Raw genomic sequence first — 24,911 nt, forward strand, 5'->3', positions numbered from 1 at the left:
CCCCCCCCCCTGTCCTACCCTTTTCCCCACTGTTAGGTTAACATGAGGGGACATGTTACAGTTGTGTGAAGAATGGCCCTTTTCAAATGTAGATTTGGGGAGAAAAGGATACATCCTTCCCTCTACTTCCTTCCAGGAAACAGGATTGGAGTAGAGAGGAAGTTGATTCAGGTCAAAGAATTTGAGAGTAATTTGATTTACTGACTTTAAATGACCTTTTTACACATGTTCAAAAGCTGTGAAGAGCAAGGGACAGAAAGCATATTCAGAGCCATCATGTCCGAGTGGAAATGTCAGGGGTATTAGCACCAACCCCCCAAACAAAACACCCTCCCCCCCACTTTTTCTCACAGAGAAAGAAAGTAATTGGGAAAAGCCGAGCTCTGGTGGAAAGCGAGGGGGAAAGTGAGCGCAAACAACCAGCACGGAGGTTCACCGAGTTACAGGGGCTCCGTCTCCACAGGACACACTGTTGGTGCCCCCGGAGGTTGCTGGAGTGACTTGTGGTAGTCTTGAAGTTTTTATTGAACTCTAAGTCTGTCATAAAGAAATGGATTTAGCCATAAGAACGAGAAAATATCATCTGTGAGCCTGAGGTAGCTTGCTAGCAAGGGACACTTTAAATAACTTCTTCATGGTTTCTCAGGAAAACTGTGGTTTCCTGGCATTTAGAACATTTATGAGGGGAAAACTTTGCATTCCAATAATTAACTCAGTGCTGGTGTAACTGTAATAGGGCTTTACATCATCACGATGTAGGAGCATCAAAAGCAGACAGGCCAGGGCAGGCCAGTTCTAAGAGGCTCCTTTCTTCTACCGGCAAAGATGATTCATAGTGATTTACAGGGAAGGTGACCGAGACGCTCTGACAAGTCTCATCAAAAGTCAAGGCTCTTTGATAGTATTGATTCCACCCCTGAGCTCCTAATATTTGCCAGGCACGATTAGAGGCACCGGCTTAGAATCTATGCTTAGCCTATGCTGTGCAGTGGAGCCTCTCTCTCCTGCTCGTCTGTGTAATGAGAAAGGAAAGCGTAATAATTAGTGTGCACAGCTCTTGCTTGGATATGAGAATATATATGAAAGTTGTTTTTAGACAAAATGTTGGTTCTATAGAAAAGTCTGGTGGGTTAATCCAGGACAGATAACCCCTCAGGAACAGTAGAGGGAGTAGCAATATCATGAGAGGAGGGGGAAGGGGGAGAAGGGAGAACCCATCACAAACCCCCAAAGAGCATGAATAACAGAAATGTAGGCTAAGGGAGACAAGGGACAGTGTAAGATATGAAATAATAATAACAATATACAAATATATATATAAAATCAATCAAGGATTCACGAGGGTAAAAGAAGGTCAAGGAAGGAGGGGAAAAAAGAGGCGCTTATACCAAAGGCTCAAGTAGAAAGAAAATGTTTTGGAAATGATGGCCACATACGTACAGATATGCTCGATACAATTGATGGTTGGAATGTTATAAGAGGTGTAAGAGATCCCAATAAAATGATTAAAGAAAAAAAGAATTAAGCAATTGGGTGCTAATCAAAGATTAATGGTTCAAACCCACCCAGTGACTCCATCGGAGAAAGACCGCTGATCTGCTCTTGTAAAGATTAAGGGCAAGAAACGCCCTGGGGTCAGTTCTACTCTATCCTGTAAGGTCCTTATGAGTCGGGACTGACTTGATGGCAGTGGGCTCGTGAATGAGTAATGAAAGATGAGGATTAAAACCAGCAGTTATCGAACCCTCAGCATGGACCAGGCATTACTTAGGAGGAAGTGTATCTCTAGAATTTTTCTCTGCATGGCAAGAACAGGCCTTTTTTTAATCTTTTGCTTCTGCACTCTACCTTTATCTCTTTCTCTAACTCTATAAATTGCATCCTTTCAAAGATAAGAAGATGTTAAGTTTATCAGAGCAGGATGCAATAATATTGTCATTATCCACAGACTACAATTCAGAGTCCTCGATATGACTGTCACTCAGGATGATTGGCATCAGCTGGGCAGCCTAAAGCAGCTCTTTGGGACTCTTCTCCCTTCCTTCCCCGCATTCGATTATTTTCAATAGACAGTCTCGGGTTGAGGCGAGGTTCTAAGGGAAGAGGGAATTGAAATAGTTTAACATTTTTATTTGAAGTAAGAAAAAGTGCCTTCATGGAACAAAGATGGTAAACATTTACATATACTTCACTAACTAAGGAGCCCAGGTGGTAGAGTGCTTTATATGCTGGGCTAGTAACAACAAGGTCAGCAGATCAAATCCACCAGCTGCTCTTCGGGAGAGAGATGAGACTTTCTGTGGCGTTAAGGTTCACAGCCTCAGAAACCTAATGGGACAGTTCTATGCTGTCCTGTCAGCTCACTGAGTCAAAATTGACAATGGGGTTTGATTTTTTTAAAAACCAAGTATACTTAACTCTGGTTCTCAACTCTGGCTAAATATTAGATCCATTTGATGAATTTTGACAAGCATACTGATTGATGACCCCATCCCAAACAATGAGATCAGAATCTTGTATTTATAAAGGTTCCTGACATTTCTTCCATATTGGAACATAGTATATTGTCTTAATCTCTAGTTGCCAATGCCTTCTGTTTATTGTTAGATTGTATATTATTGTCATTGAGGAAGCAATGCTAAGGACATTTTGGCACCAAACCCACTTCCAGACTCTGAATCATATAGGAAGGACTCAATAAATATTTCTTGAATGGTTAACTTAGTGGTAGGTACCATTTCAGTTGAAGTCGAAAATTTCAGGAGAGTTTATACTGGCAGTTGCAAGGCATTTTCTAGCCTTAATATTGATCCTCTTTTCAATTTCTAATTTCAAAATAGTAATTTCATTCATGCACTAGCAATAGAATCAGCTTCTTTATCATATTTAAGGAAAAGCAAAGTAGTTTTAGTACACACAGCACAGACATAAGCACATCTGCACATATGTGTAGATATATAAGCAAAAAGATGTAAGTCCACAGCATATTGAAAATATATCAGATGGAAGTAAATTGTGTACCTATTCAGAAGAGGCCCTTCTACCATATTGAGGAGATATGTGATCTTGGCTGACATTAGCCAAAGGTATTATTAGATTTGATAAGTATATCTTCAGCTGTGGGATATGAGGGAAAACGTAGATTTTGAAATAATCTGGTCTGCATCATGCAACACAGGATAGAATTTGTCCATTGAAATTTAAATCAGAACAGGTTCACATCACTGATTCTCACACCAGGTTACAGATTGGGATCAGATGGAGAGCTGACAAACACACGGATGTCCATAGTCTACCCCTAGAGAAGCTGCAGCTTGGTGTGAGACATTTTAAACACCAGGCAGGTTCAGTCAAAATGATTTCAAATAGAATACACGGCGGGTTTGTGCTCTCCATGGTACCAGTGCCGATCACTCAGGAAACAGCATTTCGTTAGTCCTCTGAAATGTGTAAGCTGAAGGCCAATGGAGTAAGACTAATTGGTTCAAGGTCAGGGGAAGATCCTTTTTAGTCATTTGAACATTGCTTGCCTGCATCTCAACAAAGGACTCATTGTTTGGCCAGGCACAGCCTGCAGAGAGCTGAGCTCTGTGGCATCCTCCACTCCTCGCCATATTCATTTAGATGGCATACAGGCCCTATTTCAGAGACAGTGAATGCACTGGCTGATACATAAATTGAATCCGATCTTTAAGGTTTTGCTTAAAGTTTGTCCAGGGGTGGTTTGGATTCCTTCCCAAGTCACCTAGCAGCTCACTCACCTCAGAGAGCCTTGATTTTTCACTACTGTTTCCCAGCCAACACACCCTGCTCCAACAGTGCACTTGACAATTCCTCAAGGGCACAGCTGCCCATGAAAATTTTCCATGTGAATCACATTGTTTTAGTTCCCGCCCTCCTTCTTTCTCCTTGCCCTTTCCTGGGGGAGGGGTTCAGTCTGATCTTTTAAAGCAGAGAATGGAGTGAAAATGAAGTGTTGCCTCAGGACAAGTCTGCATGGACCTTCAACGAGAGGAGCCAACTCTAAAAGAAGCCATGGCCCTTTCTAAGAGATACTGAGAAAAGGGGGCTGATCTTGGTTAAACTCTCAGTGCCCCCATGCCCTCTAGGACAGCGCTATGCATCTCTGTATCTCTAGTGCTTCATGTACACGGACAAAGCTGAACAATGCCTTATGTCTACATTGTATCTCTTATAAGGAAAAAAAATTTGGGGTGGGGGAGGTAAATTGCAAAGGCTTACCAAACAGTAAGGGAGAACGTTTGTAAGAAAACCCTCCAGTGCTCGACCTGACCAATGGGAATGAGTCCACGCTCAGGTTGGTGCAGGTAAATGCACCAAGACATCAGAACTTGAATAGATGGGCATCCCTCGTTACCTTCCCTTTACAGTGAATCTACACAAAGTTATTTTTATGCTGGAGTGTACCAAAAGGGATTTGGTGGCACGGTGATTGAGCAGCTAACAGAAAAGTGAGCTGTTTGAATCCACCAGCCACGCTGCAGGGGAAGCTGGCACGGTCTGTTCCCACGGAGATGCCAGCCTGGGAATCCTGCGGGGCAATTCTACTCTGTCCTACAGGGTCATGATGAGTCAGACTTTGGCTTGACAATAATGGTTTAGGGTTATTTATTTATTGGGTGGGGGGGTGGCAGGGAGGGGGGGTTGTTTTAGTTCCCAAATGGAGAGAATGGGCTTACCAGTGAGCATGAGTGTTCTGTTTTTATTTTCTGCTTTTTCTGGCAAATACATATTTCCAATTTAAGTAGCTCGTTGGCCTTTAAGTCTATACAAAAGCTTTTCAAATAGTTTAAAAGTATAAACTAGTCTACACTTTTGCTACTGGGAAAGTGGAGAAAAATTCCAGGCTGCATGTTGGATTCCAGTTCTCCCTCTACGAGTTGTCTCTGTCACGTGACACTGGGGCAGGTGGGTAGCCGACCCCGCACTTGCAGCCAAGTCTGCCCCATTCTTTGGCGTGGAGCATGCAAGGGCCCGCCTCCAGTCGGTGTGGCCTGAGAATGCCCCCGCTGCCCAGAGCTCCGTGGCGCTTACCTTTTCCTGAAGACGTTCAATAATAGCAGCTAGATTCGCCTCACGGTTCTCCTTAATTTGCTCCATTTTCAGAATCAGCTTTTCCTCCGCCATCTTGCTGAAATTGTTGTTCTCCTCCAGGGCCTTCTGCAGGACTTCTCGCTCGTGTTCCCGCTTCTCCGCCAACTGCTTCAGCACCTGGGCCTCTTGAGACTGCGGAGAGAACACAGCCACCTGACAGCCACCCAGGCCCTTCCGGGTGAGCAGCTAGGGCAGGGCGGGCTGGGCAGCCCAGGGCAGGTGGGACCACTCGCTCCCATCCAGAGGAGCATCTCCCACCCAGCGAGAGAGGGTCCCTGCGCGTGAGCGTCGATTGGATGGAAGAGAGCTTGGTTTACAGAATTCCAAGGGCAGAGCCCTGTGGGCCTTGAGGTTAAAACACTCAGCTGCTCACCGAATAGGTCGGTCCTGTGAACCCAGCAGGTGCTCCCCAGGAGAAAGGGGGGAACTCTCGGCTTCCTCAGACAGATGTGCAACCTCAAAGCCCCGGGGGCACTTCTACACTGCCACCTAGGCGCGCTTCGCGTTGTAATGAACTTGACGAATGGGTTTGATTGGGGTGTTTGATTCATTTTAAATTGAGTGTTTCTCAAAAAAAGTTTTTGAGTGCACTGTTGTCAGCTCTCTGCTCGTCTGCTCCCACGCACGGCTTGGAGTGGGATGTGTTGAGCTGAACTTTCAGCTGCGGAGTTCATTTTAACCGGCCCTTAGAAGAAGCATTTAACGCTCCTTGAGGACTGTGGTTTTTGAACATTTGTATGACATGAAATGCTGTCACTAACCACTGGATGGCAATCTCCCATGAAGCTTTGGGAACATGGACCAGGACGGCGGGTTGGGGGTGGAGGGGGAGAGGGGGGCGGGGTGTGTGTTCTGGTTTCGTTCTCGCCACATTTTCTGATTAGCTGCAGGCTGGATCCTGCCACAAACTTGCCAAATTTTGCCAATTGAATCTCCAGCCAATTCATTTTCTCCTCATAATCCATTTCCCTCGTTCTTCCCCATAAGACAGATTTCCGTTGGAGACCCGATAACTGGGCACACTTAATGTCTCCTTAGCTACAGGCAGGACAACATCCTGGTTCTGATCATTCTCTCGAACATGCAAAAGATGCGTGGGTTATCATTGAAACCTTGCGACTTTTTAGTGGTAAGCACGGAAACATCGCAGCCAACTCCTCTCCTCTCTTAATACTTACACACTCAGTCCATTAGAGTTCTATGTAACACTGTATAGTAGTATACTCTCTCTCTCTCTCTCCCCACCCCCCTCTCTCATCTTTCATCAATCATATATTCTCTGGTTCATTGGAGATTAGACAGAAAATCCTGGGAGCCAGTCCCCCTTCTTGCATTAACCTCGCAATATTTTCAATAATATCTTTGATGGACCTGTCCCTTACTTGCTAAGTTTTAATTTTCATAGAAATGAATATCACAATAAGGACAAAACACTAATGTAAAATAAATTTCAAACTGAGTAGAATCGAGTCTTGCTGGAAGGAACGTGAATGAACTATGTTCTCACTAGTTGATCCTCCTGCTTCTAGAGGGGCTGTTGGTAAACAACCCTGGAGATAGTTTCCTAAGTCTCTGAGAGAGTGACTGAGAGAGAGAGAGAGAGAGAGAGAGAGAGAGAGAGAGAGCACTTCTTCCTTTGATCCCGACTAAAAGTTATCATGGAATTATTTTTGCATGGTACCTATCTCACAGGGCTATTTGTCAAGATCTAATGAAGTAAAACGTTCAGGTGTTCAGTGCTTACCTACTGTGGGGTGATTACGGAGTAAATGGCAGCTATTACTATGCAAGGAGATGCTTGGGCCGCTACGAGATGATGCCAATTGAATATACTGGCACAGCTAACCTGAAATATAAGCTTTTCACTATCTCATCTGCCCACAGTTCAAAATCCTTTACTTATGGTCAATTAGTGGATCCAAGCATCCTCATGTTTTATGTGTGAGGGCTTTTCTACCTCCCTCCATGTCCAGTGAATGGGCGGTATGACAGGAAATTTCACAGTGAATTAAACACCAGGTAAAAAAATAAATAGATACAAGTAAGAAGAAATTGTTTGGGTCATTCATTACACTGAGGGGCAATTCAATACCTATAATCTCCAGTCCAGAAAAACTGCGAGAGGGAGAAGGCAGGTGATCATTGGAAAAGGTATGATATAGCTAAGAATTAGGCATTGATTAAAGTATAGCTTTCTCTTGTAATGAATATAAACACAAGAAACATCTTCAGAAAGCACAATGGAATAAACAAAGCATGAAGAAGCAAAACAAAATGCAACTTTTAGCACACCTTTTTATCACACCTACTCCTAAGTCACAACTGATAAAAGTCAGGTAATAAAAGCCAGTCACCATGGAGACAACCCTGACTTATGGCAATGCCTTGTATGTCACAGGAGAACTGTGCCCCATGAGATTTCCAATGGCTCTCTTTTCAGAAGTAGTCCACCAGTCCTTTCCTGTGCGGCATCTCTGGGTGGGTTCCAACCTTTAATCTTGCCAGTAGCAGCCAAGGAAATTAGCCATTCACACCACCCTACCCAGGATCAATGTGAGTTCTCTGGTCAGCATGTTAGCAGTTCCTCCACTCAGTGGCCCCAGTGCCATCTGGAAGGATCCATCTGGGGTATTCATGGCTACTGATTCCAAGCAGCCCTCTGACAAGAACTCATGCGGCACAGTGACATGAGCCGCCACCTGTGTTTAGAGAACCAGGGCTGATTCCTGTTTGGCTGAGTGTGGGTGTCCATTGGTGCTCTGGAGGGGACCCCATGATCCAACTGTGTGCTGCTCTTCACACTGTTCTCAGTCCACAGAGCGTCCTCTAGAGGCCGCCACAACTGCCTACTCTTTAATGTTCAGGTATTTACGTTAACTTTGGCATTTGATTAAAATGAGTTTTAACTTTATGTGTATATTTAAATTCTTAATTTCCTTGGTGAAAGAGGCAAAATTAGGAGAAGACAGCAGGGAGATAGGATTAAGAAAGGAACCCCTTGGAATGAAGAGTAATTAGCAATTTGTGGCACTACATAGGACATAAGCCTCTGTGAACTCCCTCTATCCACAACTGAGGATGGGAGGAAAGCGGTTATTAAACAGAGAGCTTTGGAGAGATGAGTGTAGAAGATGGAAGGCACAATTCTGACTTGAACAGTTCAAACGTTGTCAGTATATCCCCTCTACCATGCATGCCGGGCCTGACCTGGTTTCCAAAGTTTTATGTGTTTTCAGGTTGTATTGTTTTGTCTTGTCTTTGTTTGTTCATATTAGGGTATATCTCAGAGGTCTAATGTCATAGGAAGACACCCTCTTGAAGTTGTGTTATATGGTTTTCCATGGATCAGTATATGAAACCCAGGATTGATGAACATACAGAGATAGCAAGTAGAAGAAGGGTTTTTGGGGGGGAGGTAGGTACAGTGTTGGTGGCGGGCAGATGATGTCAAGGAGTCTATGTAGAAAAAGATTGTTCAATTGTACAATTCTGCTTGATGTGATTGAATTACGCAATGAAATGATATATGTATCAAATCCCAATTTTAAAAAAGAAGAAGAAAAGCAGAACTAGTTCTGATGTACAGCATCTGAAGCATATCTGTGTCTGGATTTTTTGTTGTTAGATAAAATAAATGTTCTTAGTGTTTAAAAGAAGATACTTATCTTTTCAGATGTCTTGCCTAGGTGTGACCTATCTAGTCTGTATGAACAGACTTCCAGAGCTCCCATTATAAGTAACCGAAAGATGCTTACTATATTTACTGGAATACACGATGTGGCTTACTGTATTTACTGGAATATGCGATGTGGCTCAGTTTGCAATGCTTCATTGAATGGGGCTAATGCATTTCATGCAGTTGTTGGGGGTCAGTGAGATGACGCAGCATAGGTGTCGCCTGCATTCCTTTAGCCCAGTAAACGGGCTGAAAGGGAGACACGGAGCAGCACAGAGCTCCATCCAGTGAGCATCTGCTGCTAGCCACAAGGACCTGCCTGCACCACGACTGGCCTGGCTATGCTTGGGTGCTTCTCAGTTCCCTGGGACGTTCTCACACACTGGGTAGGAATGTTCTCCATCATTGTGTTGACTAGTCCTGTTTAGGAACTAAAAAAAAATCAATGCTTTAAATAGTTCAAGTTCAAGCCCTTGTGGAAAAAATGTAGAATTATGAAAATAGACTCAGTAAGAAAATTCTTTTAACTCCCTATCCCCAGCACGGCTCATAAGAACTCCACTCAAATGGCTCCACGGAGCTAAGAGGCAGGCAGGCTCCTCCCCCACATTCCCTAAGGTCTCTGTAACTCCATCAGTGTAAATAATCATAATCATTCTTTGGTTCTCCACTGTATGCAATCCATGTGTCATAGCTGATAACTTCTCCAATTCAACCCTTGGAGAGAAATCCTGTTCTTTTTCATTAAAACCTGTTGTGGGGCCGACTCCTCCTCAGAGCGACTCAAGCGTTAGAGCGGAGCTGTGTTCTAGGGGGTTCTCAGTGGCAGACTTTCCAGAAGTAGAATGTCTGTCTTCGAAGGCACCCCAAAGTGAACTTCCTTTAGCAGCCGAGTGAGCTCACTGCCCCGCCCAAAGTTTAATCATCTAGTTACAGCTTCAAGAAATGGATTTGGTGCTCATTCCACTGTTTCCACATATCCATGAATAAACAAGTAAGCATTGAGTCCAGAAAACTGTGCTAAAATATGATTTGAAATGAGAGCAAGGGAGTAGATTGACAACATGCGATAAACAGAAATGTGAGAGCTTTCCTCCGTTCCTGGTAAAAGTGAAGCTCGCCCCCTACAATCAAGCAGGCATTCTCACGCCCTGCGTAGCAGCGCCTGTATAGACAGACGAGCAGAAAGGACTTTTGATTGGCTGGGCTGATAGGAAGGCTGGAGAAGTGGGATTTGCTGTAAGCTATTACAATTAGTTGTTCAAGGGAAGTGTATCTGACCTTGGAAGGAACATTTCTGAATAGCATGTACTTAACATAGAAGGTCAGTGAAATACTGAAAAGGAAAATTAGGGCAAGATAATTATCAGCTGATATAATGCAAATGTCAAGGCAAAATATTTATAGAACTGAGACGTTCATCATGACATTCTGGGAGACTGTGGAACTTCTCCATCTTGCTAGTGCAGAAAGAAGGGCACTTTATTGGCGAAAACCTTTTCTCAGCATAAATCTCACACTGGACTTAATTTTACTGAAATAATTACCTGAGAGGTTCGTGTAGGAGAAAATAATGAGACAGGAGAGAGGAGTTATTGTGCATTCAGGAGCACTTTAACATTTGCTGAAGACACTCACTACCATTTGTTATATTACTGAGTCTAATAGTTTAACTACCACATAAACGAAATGGAAGATAAATTTGCATTAAGTGCTATATAAAACTCACTTTACTTTATGTACACACACGAGGTTCAAGGTTACATTTTAGATATCACAAGCTCTCCATTTCATGGAAGCGAGGGGAGGCTTTCTGCTCGCATAAGGATTTGTAGCCTCGGGAACCCACAGTGTCCCTGTGAGTCAGAATCGACTCAGTGGCAGTGAGTTTGGGGTTTGGAGCTCCCCATTTGTTCTGAGATAAACCCACTCCTACTGCTTTATTTTCTTTTCCCTGTCGTCATTCAGGGGACATATTTGTTCCTATACCAAATTTATATACTAAATCATTAAGATCAGTCTTCCCTTTTCAACAGTCAGTTGGATGTGGTATCTGTAGCCATGGGCTTATCTTTAAATAGTGCAAAAGCATTATTTATCCATCTAAGCTCACAAATAATGCTTTGGAAAAATAAGGCAATTATATATAATTATCTCAAGTTAAGGAGTACAGCTCAGGACTGTTGCTCAGGGGACACAGAGTCAGTTAGCACAACATGATCTGAAAAGGAAATGTTGCACATTGACTTTGGTGAGTAAAGCTGGGGTCTCACAAGCTTGTGGGCAGCCATCTCAGGCACAACCATTGCTCTTCCCACTCCCACCTCGTCCAGGGCAAAGAAGAATGAGAAAAAAAAAAATCAAAGACGTGGAAACAGAGGAACAGAACACACACACCTTAGCCTCCATAACCCGGAGACCATAAAAACTAGAGGGTGCCCAGCTACCACTACCCCCTCCTCTGTAATAGGTCATATTAGAAGGTCCTGGATAAAGCAGGAGAAATATGTGGACCAAAACTTAGAATCCTGACAAAGGTTAGGCTTATGTTTGGACAGGGTAGAGACTGCTCAATGCCCCTTCGTCACCCTTCAAGCCTGGAACTCAGCTCACCCCTGGGGCTCAATGTTCAGACACGTGACAGACTGTCTATAAGGTAAATTGCAATACCAGAGAGGGACGCACTCCTTAAATCAAACAACCCTTTGCATCGAAAGACAGCATTTGCTCAAGGACAAAGTTGAGAAGGCAGGAAGGTTTAAGAAAGACAGCCCAATGGACACAGGACACAGAGAGGCAGGGGGTGAGTGCCGTTACGTGACCGGCATGACACAAATGTCTATGAAGAGTTGCATGGAAAACTGATGTGCTCTGTCAACTGTTTTGTTTTTAAGTGCAATGGTGCAATATGGTGTTGAAAAGTGGGAAATACAGAAAATTCAAATGAATACTAATCCAAAGACATTTAGAGTGTCCTTTTACTAAAGTCTGTAGTGGATTTATTGGGGTTAACTGCTAGGAAAAGAAGTCTGCTGCTGCTACTCACAGGTCCAATATGCAGGAGAATCGGGCACATTCGCTAGTGAGCAAATGTTTCCTGGATGTGCAAATCCCCTCTTCTCCCCTTTCCCTGGACTCAGTTTTCATGGTCATCAATAATGCGGATGCCAACAAATGGGAAAGACAAGTCTGTTCAGTTCGGTGGCTAGGGATCCATTTCTCTTACCACCGTTTTATTAAAAGCAAACAACAGAGGGATTTGGGAATTGATTCTGTGGCAATGTCCTTGTGCCAGTTTAATCTGACTGGGCAGGGTTGAGTGGGGTGTTTTTCAGTTTTAACCTACGGTAGGAGTTTCTAATGAGCGCTAAGTTTGTTAAGTTGTCATCATTTTTTGGACTAGTAGTTTTGGTTTGCTTTTCCCCAAAGAAACTTGTAGTTGGGATCATCTATTTATATGCATGAGGGACCTTCAAAAAGTGTGTGGAAAAATTCCATTTTACCATGAACTCTTTAGAACTCCCATGTACTTACTGTATATCTATTGCCTGTTAAATTGTCTATCATTTTAATAATTTGATAGAAGAATATTATGTAATATTAACAAACATTTGCAAAACGTATTGAGGTAAAATTTCAATATTGGAAGTAGAGACATTTCTTTTAAAATCATGCGTTTGGGGGATGTGTGGTTATTTGAAAGCCTCTAATCCTTTCAGAGTGCTTGTTACAGGTCTTGATATAAAACCATTTTTTGAGTTCTCATAATAGCTCCATCATGTAACTACATTGCTAGTCTCATTTCACAGATGAGCAAAATCACACTCAGAAAACCTAACTGAGTTACCCCAGGCCAGACAGCTCATCAGGGTTGTATCAAGATTTTGATCTCGGGTGTTCTTTTAGTCGTATGTTCATAACCACTCTGTTTAAAAGATATTTTTAAACACTGTCCTTTGCTTAGGAGGACCATAAAATTTATTGTGCACACCAGGACATTTATGAAAATGAAAAGAGAAATGACTAATAATGACCTCATAGCAGAAGGAAACTGGCATTGCCCTGGGTTAACCCGGATTTATGGCCAGCTCGTGCTCTGGTGCTGCAGTTGGGCTGCGAACCACAGGTCAGCAGGTTGACCCCCCAAGCGCTCTACAGAGGAAAGACGAGGCTGTCTATGCTCTAAGGTTTAAAGCCCGGGGAGCCCACAGACCAGACCTATGTTGTCCTACCGGGTCATTATGAGTTGGATCGACTAAATGGCAGTGAGTTTTGTTTGCTTGTTTCACAATTGACTTAGCTCTGTTGTTTCTCAGGTTAACAAACAAACAAACAAACAAAAAACTCACTGCTGTTGAGTCGATGCCAACTCACAGTGACCCTGTAGGACAGGGTCAAGTGGCCCCTGTGAGTTTCTGAGGCTATAGCTCTTTCTGGGAGCACAACGCTCCATCTTACTCCTGGGGAGCGGCTTGTGGTTTTGAACTGCTGACCTTACAAGGAGCAGCCCAACACGGTAAATAGGACACCACCAGGGTTCCATTTCCCAGGCTAAATAAATGTTTATTATATGAATGAATAACTGGACAGGTGGGTGAATAAATGGGTATATGGGCGGATTGATTGATGGGTGAATAGATGGCTGAAGTGTTTATATCATTTTACCCAGGTCAGTCAACTTCCGTTTGGAAGCTGTGATTTCAAAATATAAACTTTAAGCTGACCTTATGAGGTAATATAATCTCATGGAAGTGAACACTGATTCCCAGAGGTAATCAAAGAAGGGAGAAAATGCAAGAAAAAGGTGCATACGCTATAGCAAGCTGCTGCTTTTACCAGCAAAGTAGTGGACCATTAATTCTACCTCAAAGGATCCTGAGGGAGCTGTCCAACCTACTAACCAGATGGTCCCTGCTGCAAAAGTGCCAACAGATGGAGCAAGGAGGGGATGAAACTGCCCAAACATTTGCCACCGAGTGAATTTGAGCCCACATGGAGATGCCTGCAGGTTGGCCTTCCAAAGATAAATCCAGAAGTCCACGTGACACAGTCCAGCTTAGAGCAATGGTTCCCGCCTGTGGTTCCTGAACATTCAGGAGCATGCTTTGAAGGTCCTAATGAGGGTAGAGGGCAGTTCATAAGCTTTTCTTTTCTGTTTTAAAAGTCCCAACAGAAATTATAGTTCAGATCATAGCTATAGCTATAGCTATCCTTATTTTGAGTTAGAATTATGTTCATTTAGTAGGAAAATGTTTATTATTTTGTTATCATAAAAATTAGAAGTTATAGATTGCTTTGATTAATAACACGGGGAAGGAATTTGTTAACAATGATTTTAATGTAATTTAATTTGTAGGTAGGCTCTCTAAAAATAGGTCCAGGGCAATCAAAGTGTTGGTGACCTCAGGGCAAGGTTGCACATCTGGGTATTTTTCCAAAATCCTCAGCGACTCCCTGTGTCTTTCCTATTGGAGGCTGAGTGACCACATTGACATTGAAGACCATCCAGCACCTCACCTCCCTGGTCGTTAGCCCCTGTCCACATCCTGTAGTCCAGAGCTGCTTAAATTTTCCCCACATGCAACCCCTTTTTGCTCAGGAAGGTTGCAACATGGACAAGTAGTGCTAGAAGCAGCTAGGATTCATTATGCATTTGATTTTGAATTAATTTTTGGTCATTGCATATTCAGAAGCCTTTTACTACTGCTAAATTTTTGTGACCCCTTACCCTCAGTAATGCAGCACTAATGGTCCCAAGAACACACTTTCTGTATTTTTACCTCTGTTGATCAGTTCTAGGACAAAAAGCGTTCCTGCCCTCTATGCATCTAGCACTATGTTTCTACTCACACCTCTTCAAAAGCAAATGTTTCTCCAATAGCTGTAATGACTCTCATCAAATGCTGAAAGGGCTTTATTTTTCTCAGTGACTTTCCATTAGACTTGAAATCAAAGTCAAAGTCCTTACAGCTCTACCTTCCTACTCATAACCATTGCTCCCTCTCTTTCAGTCACAGTGTCCTCACTATTATTTTTCACATACACCTAGTATACTCCCCCTTCTGATGCTTTGAGCTCACTTTTCTCTTGACCAAAGAGCCCAGGTGGCACAATGGTTAAGGGTTCAACTGCTAACCCATGAGTTGGCGTTGTGAACCCACCCACCATTCTGTGGGAGAAAAGACATAGGGGGTGGTTCTTATACAGATACAGCCCAGGCACGGCTGCTCTGTGCTAGAGGCTCTGGGAGAAGACGAGCTGTAGGCCCACCCCTTTCATGCTCCTTTTCAAATGTCCTCTTAGTCAGAAGACCTTTCCCGACGACTCACTGCAAATAGCGCCCTTCCTCTCCACCCACTGCCCCAAGTTAATACTGACTCATAGACCAGTCCTCTAGGGGTTGCAGAGCTGTACATCTTACAGAAATGCACTGAGCCATCACTCGCTTGTGGAGCAGGATGGGTGGACACATCTCTCTCTGTGGTGGCATAGAACTGCTCATCTTTCTGGTAGCAGCTGAGTGCTTTTACACACAGCACCATCAAGACTTCCTCATTTATCCAGCACTCTAAACCCATTGGTCTTTATTTTGAATCATCTGACATTTCATTCTGTTTGTTTATCCCATTATCTACCTTCCTACCCATCCATTCTACTTCTCTTCACAGAAGATAAGGCCAATGAGGATATCTCCAAAACCTAGAACCCAACACAACCCACATATTTTCTCACAGAGCAGTTGGTGGGTTCGGCCCTTCCAGTTAGAACTTGAATGCTTAGCCACTGCACTACCAGGGCTCCCATTGGGTTAGAGACCCACAAACCTATGTTGACAAATTGTCTTGAGTTCTTCGAAGAAAAATACAACCGGATACTCAGAGAGCAAAACAGATGAAGCAGGGCTCAGAAAAATCCCCCACCCACAGCGAGTAATCAACATCAACACTTGGAATAAAACTGACTAGAGTCAAGAAGAGATGGCCAAAAAAAAAATTCTTATAATATTTCTTCAATACTCAGATCCAATTGTTCCTGAAGCTGTATCCACTCCGAAACATTTTAGTCACATAGGCTCCTGAATTTTCCGTCATGTCTCCACTAGTAGAATTGGATTTTAGTTTGGTCTTAGTTACATGCGGTCTTAGTTACACTCACAACAAATCTCAGTGAGATAGATGCACCTTCTGGAGGCTCTTTAAAGAAAACTAACAGTTTCCAAACGAGCACTAATTAAATCAATAGAATTCAAAAGAATTAAATCAATGATTTTTTTCCAGTTGGCACTTTCTATTAATTAGCTATATTTTATTCTAATTAAAACCTACCACTAGGGCATAAACTATTAATTTCTGTATTAGAAATGTTATAAATGATACCTGATATGTGAAAAATGCTGATGTTAAGGAGGTTTAAAGAACATGACTTGTGGATATCTTAATGCTAGACTACCTTTCTAAGCGTCTCTCAGTGACGTGGCCAATTCTAGTTTAATTCGATTGTTTAGATGTATAATTGTTGATAATTCATTTTTATGAGAGTACTAGAATTCTAATAGAATTAGTAATTAGTCATTTGGGGGAATTTTTATAAGAATGTCCAATGAGTTTTGATCATCTCGGCATCCTTTTTTCTCTTTAACAATATTCTCCAAGTTAAAGTTATTACCTGGGAGTACCAGCAATACCATGAAGAAGCAGGATGTTGAATTTCTCTGTGTGAATTTATTTGGTCACTGGTTTTGTTTTCTGATTACATTATCGTATCTTCCCATGTCCACCTATCATCTATACATAAAAAATGACTATGTTCAGGTCCCCTGAATGGGACACACTCTCTCATGTGTATTTAATTGGCTATATTCATTGGAAAAAAAGCCGTGAGAGACAATAGCTCTGAGGAGAAGGCTATAAATAGCAAAAATCAAGGACAGCCTTTTTTTAAAGTAACTTGAAAAACTTGAAAATAACTTCCTGTGTAGATTTGGGCTATTATCTCTTTCTGTTTAAACTGATATCCATAAAAAAACTAGAAAAAATACAATAGATGCATGCACATAAGAATTCATTAGACATTGGGAGAACCTCACTGTTTAATGAAAATTAAAATTGTGATTAGTATGTAGTATCACAGGGAGATAGGGAAATTTTTCAACCACAAAAGTTAAGACAAAATAAAATTTTGGTTCACAACATTTAATCTGAGGGTATCTGACCTTTGGGCTGTGTGATTTGAGATCACACACATGTGCACACACACACACACCCATGCATGCACACATGTAGACAAGCACACGCGTGCACACACACACACACACGTCATGTACTCCCTGTGAGAGAATTCAGGTTTTAAGAAAAGGATGATCTTTGTTCTCTATAACTGTCCAACATAGAGAGTTGGATGAGTTGATTGATTCTTTTTTCTGGATAATACCTTCATAAAACAACAACAACAAAAATAGATGAAGAGTTTCCATTCAAATAATAATACTGTGTCTGACGATTATTCTTGGTAATCACAGCAGTTTTCAAAAAAAGGTAGATATTCTCTAGGAACAAAGTACTTAACATAATACTAATTTTAGATAATGAAGAATATCTTCATGGGGATGAACCCCATAAAGTCAATCCTGTCTGTGGTAGTTACATAATCTTGTGTGAACTTGAGACTCTAAGAGTGAAGGGGTGGAGTTTAGCCTGCCAATCAGGTTGTACCTTGATGACCCCATTTGGAGGTTTTATGGAGATAAAATAGCTCACTGGAGGTGGGACACACACACTCTCCCTGAAATCCTGCAACACAAGCCACATGGAGCTACATTGATAGACCCAGAGCCCTGGAACTGGAGGAGCCACGTGGAGACCCACACCAGTGCTAAGATGCTTCCATCACCACTGGATCCACAAGACTTTCCACCCACTGGCTTGTGACCTTCCTGCATTCTGCATCATTGCATGTGTTGGGTGAGTCTGAAGAGGACTTTATAGACTGGTATCAAACCTATGGGCTAATATCAAACTGATGGACTTGATCTGGACTGGGCTGGGATGTTTTCTTAATATACAATTACACTTTATATACAGCTCCTTCTTACACACATATGAGTGTCTCTCGATTTGTTCCTCTAGTAAACTCGGATTAACACACTGACTCACAGCACCTATTTACAGGGTCACTGAGAATGGTACAAAACTGTGAACTAAACACACTGTCCTTGAGTTGACTCTGAGTCCTAGTGATCCTTTAGGACAGAATAGAAATGCCCTCCATTTGGGGTTCTGCTACTTTAATTCTTTACAGGAGTGGACAGCCTCATCTTTCTCTCAAGGAGTGGGTGCTGAGTTCTAATGCTGACCTGTGGTCAATAGCTCCATGTGTAACCCACGCCATTACCAGAGCTCTCCTTGAGTTCATATGTTCAGACAGAGCTTCTGTCTTGAAGAGTAGAGTCTCTGGGATATCTATCAGAGTGACCCTGATTTTTAATGTCCACTTTTCTTAGCTATCTGACTGGAAAACTCAAGATTTGATAAAACAAATGCTTCCTAAATGAAATAAGTCCACGAAAGCTTAGAAGTACATAGGAGAAGAAACCTCAAGATCCGGGAGAGGGTTCTGGTCTTTGAATCACCAACTTCAAGGGCAGGCAATGAAGCTGAAACTCTGAGAAGACAAGAGGAAAGGTCCTGGCCCTGGTACCGTAGATAAACCGCACAGGGTTAGAAAAGATCTCAGAAGGAGGATCCGATACTTTATCCTAAACATGAATAAATAAATAAAATTCAAATTCATTGCCATCGAGTCAATACTGACCCATTGCGACCCTCTAGGACACAGTAGCGCTGCTAATTTGGATTTCTGAGACTTCCAACCTTCACTGGAGCGGGCAGCCTCCTCTTCTCCTGTGGAGCAACTGGTGGGATCAAATAGCTAACCTTGCAGTTAGCAGCTGAATGTGTAGCCCACTACTACCCCAGAACTCCTCGAGAATTTCATCATTGTAAGAAAAACATGCCTGTGCAAACGTGGACCTGATACATGAGGGCATGGTAGAGAAGTACTCCTGCCCTGCTAGCCCTTTCTGAAAGTTTCCCCAGGCGGTGCTTGCTTGAGTGTGAATGCGTGATGGACTAGGGCCAGGGATGCTTTTATGATAAAGTCCAGCATTGAGGCTCAAGGCATTAGAACCTTGAAGCTTCTGAGAACCCTGGTGTTAGCTCCTTTAAAAACAGCACTTAATACAATTGAGATTGTTTCCTCTCAACTAGTCTGGCTCTCTCTCTAGGAAGACCCGCTGTGCATATTGAGATGGCGCAGGTCCAGGGTTCATGTTCCCTGCGACCTCCCTCCTCTGTTACAGGTGCGTGTGTTGTGTGTGTGTGGGGGGGGGGGGGGGGGAGGGGGGGGGGGAGGGCAGGGAGAGAACTTAGAGCATATGAACACATTACCTTTCTTCTTTCCTCGGCAGCTTCCAGTTTTTTCTGGATCTCCTCCAGGGACAGGTCTTTCTTCTTTGGAGAAGCTAAAGTTCGAGGGGCTTCTGAGACAGGCGATGGAGGCTTTAAGATCAGCTCAAAAGCCTGGCCAGAGGCACGCTTGTTGATTTGCTTCACTTCCATATCTGAGAAAGGAACATTTGCAAATGTTAAGTGTGAAGCAGTGGCTTCGTTTAGTAATTGGAATTTCAGCATTTGACTTCAGTAGTAATAAAATGCTACATATGATCCTTTGTTTCACGTTGTTTGTTGAATGTATAAGACTCTAGTATAATTATGGATGATTTTAATAGAATAAATAGTTACAGTGTTAGAAAATTCAACAATATTCAATAGAGTTGAATAACGAGAGGCATACTTAGAAAAAATCATTTGAATTGATTTTAAACTCAATCTGGCTTATTTTTCCTTTTGAATAAATAGGAGCATCACATGGAAATCCAGTAGCACAGATTTGTCTTGTGAATGGAAATGACCATAGCTGGAGGTATTTTCATTCTCAATTATGAGGAAAATAGCATAATTCTCTAGTTGTCAAATATAATCTTGTAATTGGAAAAAACAGGAGAAGTGTTAGAACAAACTTAGCTCCCTGAGCAGTTGGAAATATTTGGCACAGAGGAGGGTGACTTGCAAAACATCCTGCTGGTTCCTAGTTTGCTGTTCAGTCAGTGTTTCAGTTTGACTCACGAAGCTTGTGTCGGGTCTCCCCACGGGGGATGGTGTGATGAGGTCTCTGTCTTCAAGATGCTTCCAGTCAAATTGCAGAATAGGCAAGGCCTCGTGTTTGGGTTGTTTTTGGGGGTGGGGTGAGTGGGTGGTACCTTTGCTCCTATTTCATTGCTACTTAGAATATCCTTTTCCAGCACAGCTTGACAGGGGCTTCAGGAAGAGGTGATGTGAAAGAAGGGAGCATGGATATTACTTTTCTAATTTACGAGTTGTATATACATTTTTTGATGTTTATAAACCAAGAACGGAAGAATGGTTATTCAGCTTTTTTCTCATCAGTGGCTAAAGGGTAAAGACAAGATGATCAGATCCTAAAGTTTTAACTTTCCTTACTAGCATTTATAGCATACGATTAATGCGATTTATAATATAAAATGATAAATAGTCACTTACCATTGGTTTAAACATTTACGAGGCTCACGAGTAAGTAAGCTCTAATGATTTAAAACATATCTTTTCAGGTGTGAATTCTTTAGTTTGAGCCTGAAATGTCATCCCTTTAACTTCATTCTTGCTTTGAGTCCATAACTATCAAAGATTAGACCATTCTCTGCTGCACAACAATATCTTTCAGGTATTTGAAAACAGTTCTTCGGCTTCATTTCAATTTCCTCTCCTAGGCAAATATTCTCAGTTCTAGAGTAACGGTGCTTTTTGATTATCACTACACTGATCACTAACCTCAATGTTCTCTAATTTATGAATTCCTTCTTAAATGGTGGAAACCAGACTGGTGAAGATTCTCCATGAGAATAATGACAAGGGAGAGTTCCCACGAATGTGTTTAGCCACTTAGTTAGTGTACACTGATATGTGGAAGTGAAGCCCAAACTTTATAGTAAAATGACCTTAGAACTTTAATGACAATATGGGCTATAAGACAATGGAAATGTAACAAACTCAATATGTACATTGTTGTCATCGGGTGCCTCCATGTTAGCTCTGGCTCACAGCAGTGCTGTGTGCACACAACTGGGCCTGCCTGGGCCTGCATTATTCCCCACAACTGGTGTCTGGTTGGACCCCATGATTGCAGCCACTGTTGATCCCTCAGGTTGAAGGTCTTCCCCTTCGCGGACTCTCCACCAAGTACGGCTTCCTTTTCCAGAGAATGGTCCCTCCTGATAACATGTCCAAAATAACTCTTGTTTCTAAGCATTCTCGCTGTATAGATGCATCTGTTCCAGCACAAATGGGTACTTTCTTTTTATTTTTTTAAAAATCAATTTATTGGGGCTCATACAATTCATCACAATACATAGATCAATTGTATAAAACACATCTATACATTTGTTGCCCTCATTATTCCCAAAATTCGCTTGCCTCTTGGGTTCCCGGAATCAGCTCATTTTCCTTTTTTCCCCCCTCCCCTTCCCTTCCTCCAAATGGGTACTTTCAATATTCTCCATCAACACCTTATCTCAAATGCTTCAAGTTGTCTTCAGCCTTCGTTATTCAGTGTCTGACCTTCAGATGCATCTGAGGTGATTGAAAACACCATGCCTTTGGTCGGGCACATCTTCGTTCTCAAAGAGACGTCGTTGCGCTTGAGCACTTTAAAGAGGTCTGCGTGGCCGATTTGCGGATGCAGAGCCCTGCTTTGGTGGCCTGACTGCGGTTTCCTCCAGCACTGCTTGTGCACCCAAGTAAAATGAAGTCCTGGACAACTTCAGTCTTTCCTCCGTTTATTTTTATGTTTATTGGTGAAGTGGCAAGGATGTTGTTTTCTTTAAAGCAGTTGTCATTCGTAATGAAGGCTATTCCTTGATCTTCATCAGCAACTGCCTCACATCCTCCCTGTTTTAGGCAGCAAAGTCGTGTCAAGTTCACAATGAAAGTTGTTTATTAGCCTTCTTTCAGTACTGATGCCGAATTCTTCCTCATATAGCCCGGCTTCTCAGATTATTCACTCAGAATACAGATTAAGAACGGGGAAAGGATACAAACACAATACACACATCTCTTGATTTAAAAAAAAATCATTTTATTGGGGGCTCTCACAGCTGTTATCACAATCCATACATACATCCTTTATGTGAAGTACAACTGTGCATATGTTGCAATCATCATTAAAAAAACGTTTTCTTTCTAGTTGAGCCCTTGATAGCAGCTCCTCATTTTCCCCCCACCCCCACCCACACCTTCCCTCCCTCATGAACACTTGATCGTTCATGTCTTGCACCAACTACTGTATCCCTGCACCCACTTTTCAGTTGTCCATCCCCGAGGAAGGGGGTTATGTGTAGATCATTGTGATGGTTCCCCCACCTTCCCCTTCCCCTCATGGCATCGCTACTCTCATTATTAGTCCTGAGGGGTTTATCTGTCCTGGATTCCCTGTGTTTGAAGCTCTTATCTGTAGCAGTGCACATGCTCTGGTCTAGCCAGATTTGTAAGATAGAATTGAGGCCATGATAGTGGCGGGGGTGGGTGGGGTGGGGAAGCATTAAAGAACTCGAGGAAAGTTGTATGTTTCATTGGTGCTCATCTCTTCCTTGTGACCCTTCTGTAAGGGGATGTCCAATTGTCTACAGATGGGCTTTGGGTCTCCACTCTGCCCTCCCCCTCATTCACATCAATATGATTTTTGTTCTGGGTCTTTGATGCCTGATCCTTGATCCCATCAACACCTCATGATCACACAGGCTGGTGTGCTTCTTCCATGTGGGCTTTGTTGCTTCTTAGCTCGATGGCTACTTGTTTATCTGCAAGCTTTTAAGATCCCAGATGCTATGTCTTTTGATAACCAGGCACCATCAGCTTTCTTCACTACATTTGCTTATGCACCCATTTTGTCTTTAGCAATCCTGTCAGGAAGGTGAGTATCACAGAATGCTGGGTTATTAGAACAAATGTTCTTGCGTTGAGGGGGTACTTGAGTAGGCCCAATGTCTGTCTGCTACCTTAATATCAACATATAAATGCACATATATCTATTTCCATATTGTTGTATATAAATATATTTACATGTGTACATGCCTGTATTTAGACCTCTGTAAATGTCTTTTGCCTCCTAGTTCTTTCCATATTTCTTGATTTTAAGTCATTCAGTATTCACTTGTTTTGTTTTGTTTGTAAAACTGCCTCTTGGCTTTTGTACAGGTTCCAAATGAGCACAATGGAATGTTCTGAAATTCTCATTCTTCATATTATTACCCACAGTATGTTATGATACACAGTCAAATTCCTTTGGTAGTCAATAAGACACAAACAAGCATCTTTCTGGTATTCTCTGTTAGCCAAGACCCATCTGTGATCAGCAAGGATATCCCTTGCTCTATGTCCTCATCTGAATTCAGTCTGGATTTTGAATTATCTCCAGAAAACTTTCACTTGCATGTGATATTAATAATATTGTTCGATCATTTAAACTGTCTGCTGTGTGATCATTCTTTGGGATGGGTACAGATACGGATCTCTTTCTGTGGTCTGGCCAAGCAAGCAGTTGTCTTCCAGATTTCTCGGCTTAGATACTTCGAGTAATGAAGGCTTTCAGCACTGCCTCCGTTTTTAAAACATGTCATTGGTATTTTGTCAATTCCTGAAGTCCTGCTTTTATATAATATTTTTCAGTGCAGCTTGAACTTCTTCCTTCAATACTCTGTTTTTGATCATATGCTACCTCTTAAAATGGCTGAATATTGAACACTTTTTTGGGGGTGCAGTGTCTGTATATTTCTTCCATCTTATTTTGATGCTACTTACATCATTCAATATTTTGCCCATGGAATTATTTCCTTATTGCAACTCAAGGCTTTTCCCCCTTCAGTTCTCTAGCTTGAGATTTGATGAGCACATTCTTCCTTTTTGTCTAACTCTGGGTTTTTGTATATGTGTACAAAACATTTTGTATACTAGTTTTATTTTGTTTTTGGTTTTTTGGCATGCATTGAAGTTTTTCCCCCCCCTACATTATTTCTTCTATCCACTTTAGCTATTCTATATTCAACAGTAAGTTTCAGAGACTCTTTGGGCATTTTTTTGGTCCTTTCTTTTTAATGATTATTTGTTTTCTCCATACATATCATGTCAAAATTCATCTCATCTTGGATCATTTGTACTCAATCAAATCTATTTTTGAGATGTCTCTAAATTCAGGTGGGATCTACTTAAACTTGTATTTTGGCTCTCATGAACTTGTTTTATTTTTTTCTTCAACGTCAATCGCAACTTACACATAAGCAAATCATGGTCAGATCCAGCCTTGTTTTGCCTGATAGTGTTGCTCTACTCCGTTATCACTTCACACGGATATAGTCAATTTGATTCTTATCTAGTCCATCTGGTGAGGACTATGTGCGTAGTCACCATTCCAGATGTTGGAAAAAGGGATTTGCAATGAAGAAGTTGGTAATTTTGCAAAATTCTATCATACCTTCCACGGCTTTGTTCTGGTCACCAAGGCCATGTTTTCTAAGTACCAAGCCTTCCTCTTTGTTTCCAACTTCCATATTCCAACAGTAATTATCTATGAATCTTGATTGCATATCTGATCAATTTCAGACCGATGAAGGCAGCAGAATTCCCCAGTTTCTGCATCACTGACAGTAGTGGTGGGTGTGTAACGTTGAATAGTGGTTGTATTAACTGGTCTCCCGTGTAGGCATAGGGATGCCATCCTGTCCCAGATAGTACTGTATTTTGAGACAGATCCTGAAACACTCTTTCTTGGTGAGGACTGTGACACCATTCCTCTTGACTTTTCCCTCCTCATCATAATAACCCAGATCGCCTGATTCAGAAAGTCCACTACCAGTTCACCTCAGCTCATTAATGTCTAGGCCATTGGGCTTTATATATGTATTTAAACATTTTATAATGGTTTACAAAGCAGATACTCAGTTTTACATTCAACAATTCATACACATTTTGTCTCAATTTGTCCATTGTCACCC

At 42.1% G+C, this 24,911-nt stretch overlaps 1 protein-coding gene across 1 annotated transcript in view; it reads right to left on the bottom strand.

The window, feature by feature from the left end:
* The window catches only part of STMN2 (stathmin 2), a 60,130-nt gene that overhangs the window by 3,456 nt on the left and 31,763 nt on the right, over positions 1–24,911 (bottom strand). Inside the window, exons 3-4 of the mRNA XM_004697505.3 lie at positions 19,237–19,409; positions 5,056–5,247 (exon numbers count right to left, since the gene is read on the bottom strand). Of these exons, the coding sequence (XP_004697562.1) occupies positions 5,056–5,247; positions 19,237–19,409 (365 nt within the window). The remainder of the gene's footprint in view (positions 1–5,055; positions 5,248–19,236; positions 19,410–24,911) is intronic.

This window comes from Echinops telfairi, unplaced genomic scaffold (genome assembly GCF_000313985.2).
Source record: "Echinops telfairi isolate 266 unplaced genomic scaffold, ASM31398v2 ScPeMD7_1;HRSCAF=3_0, whole genome shotgun sequence".
Taxonomy (NCBI): Eukaryota; Metazoa; Chordata; class Mammalia; order Afrosoricida; family Tenrecidae; genus Echinops; species Echinops telfairi.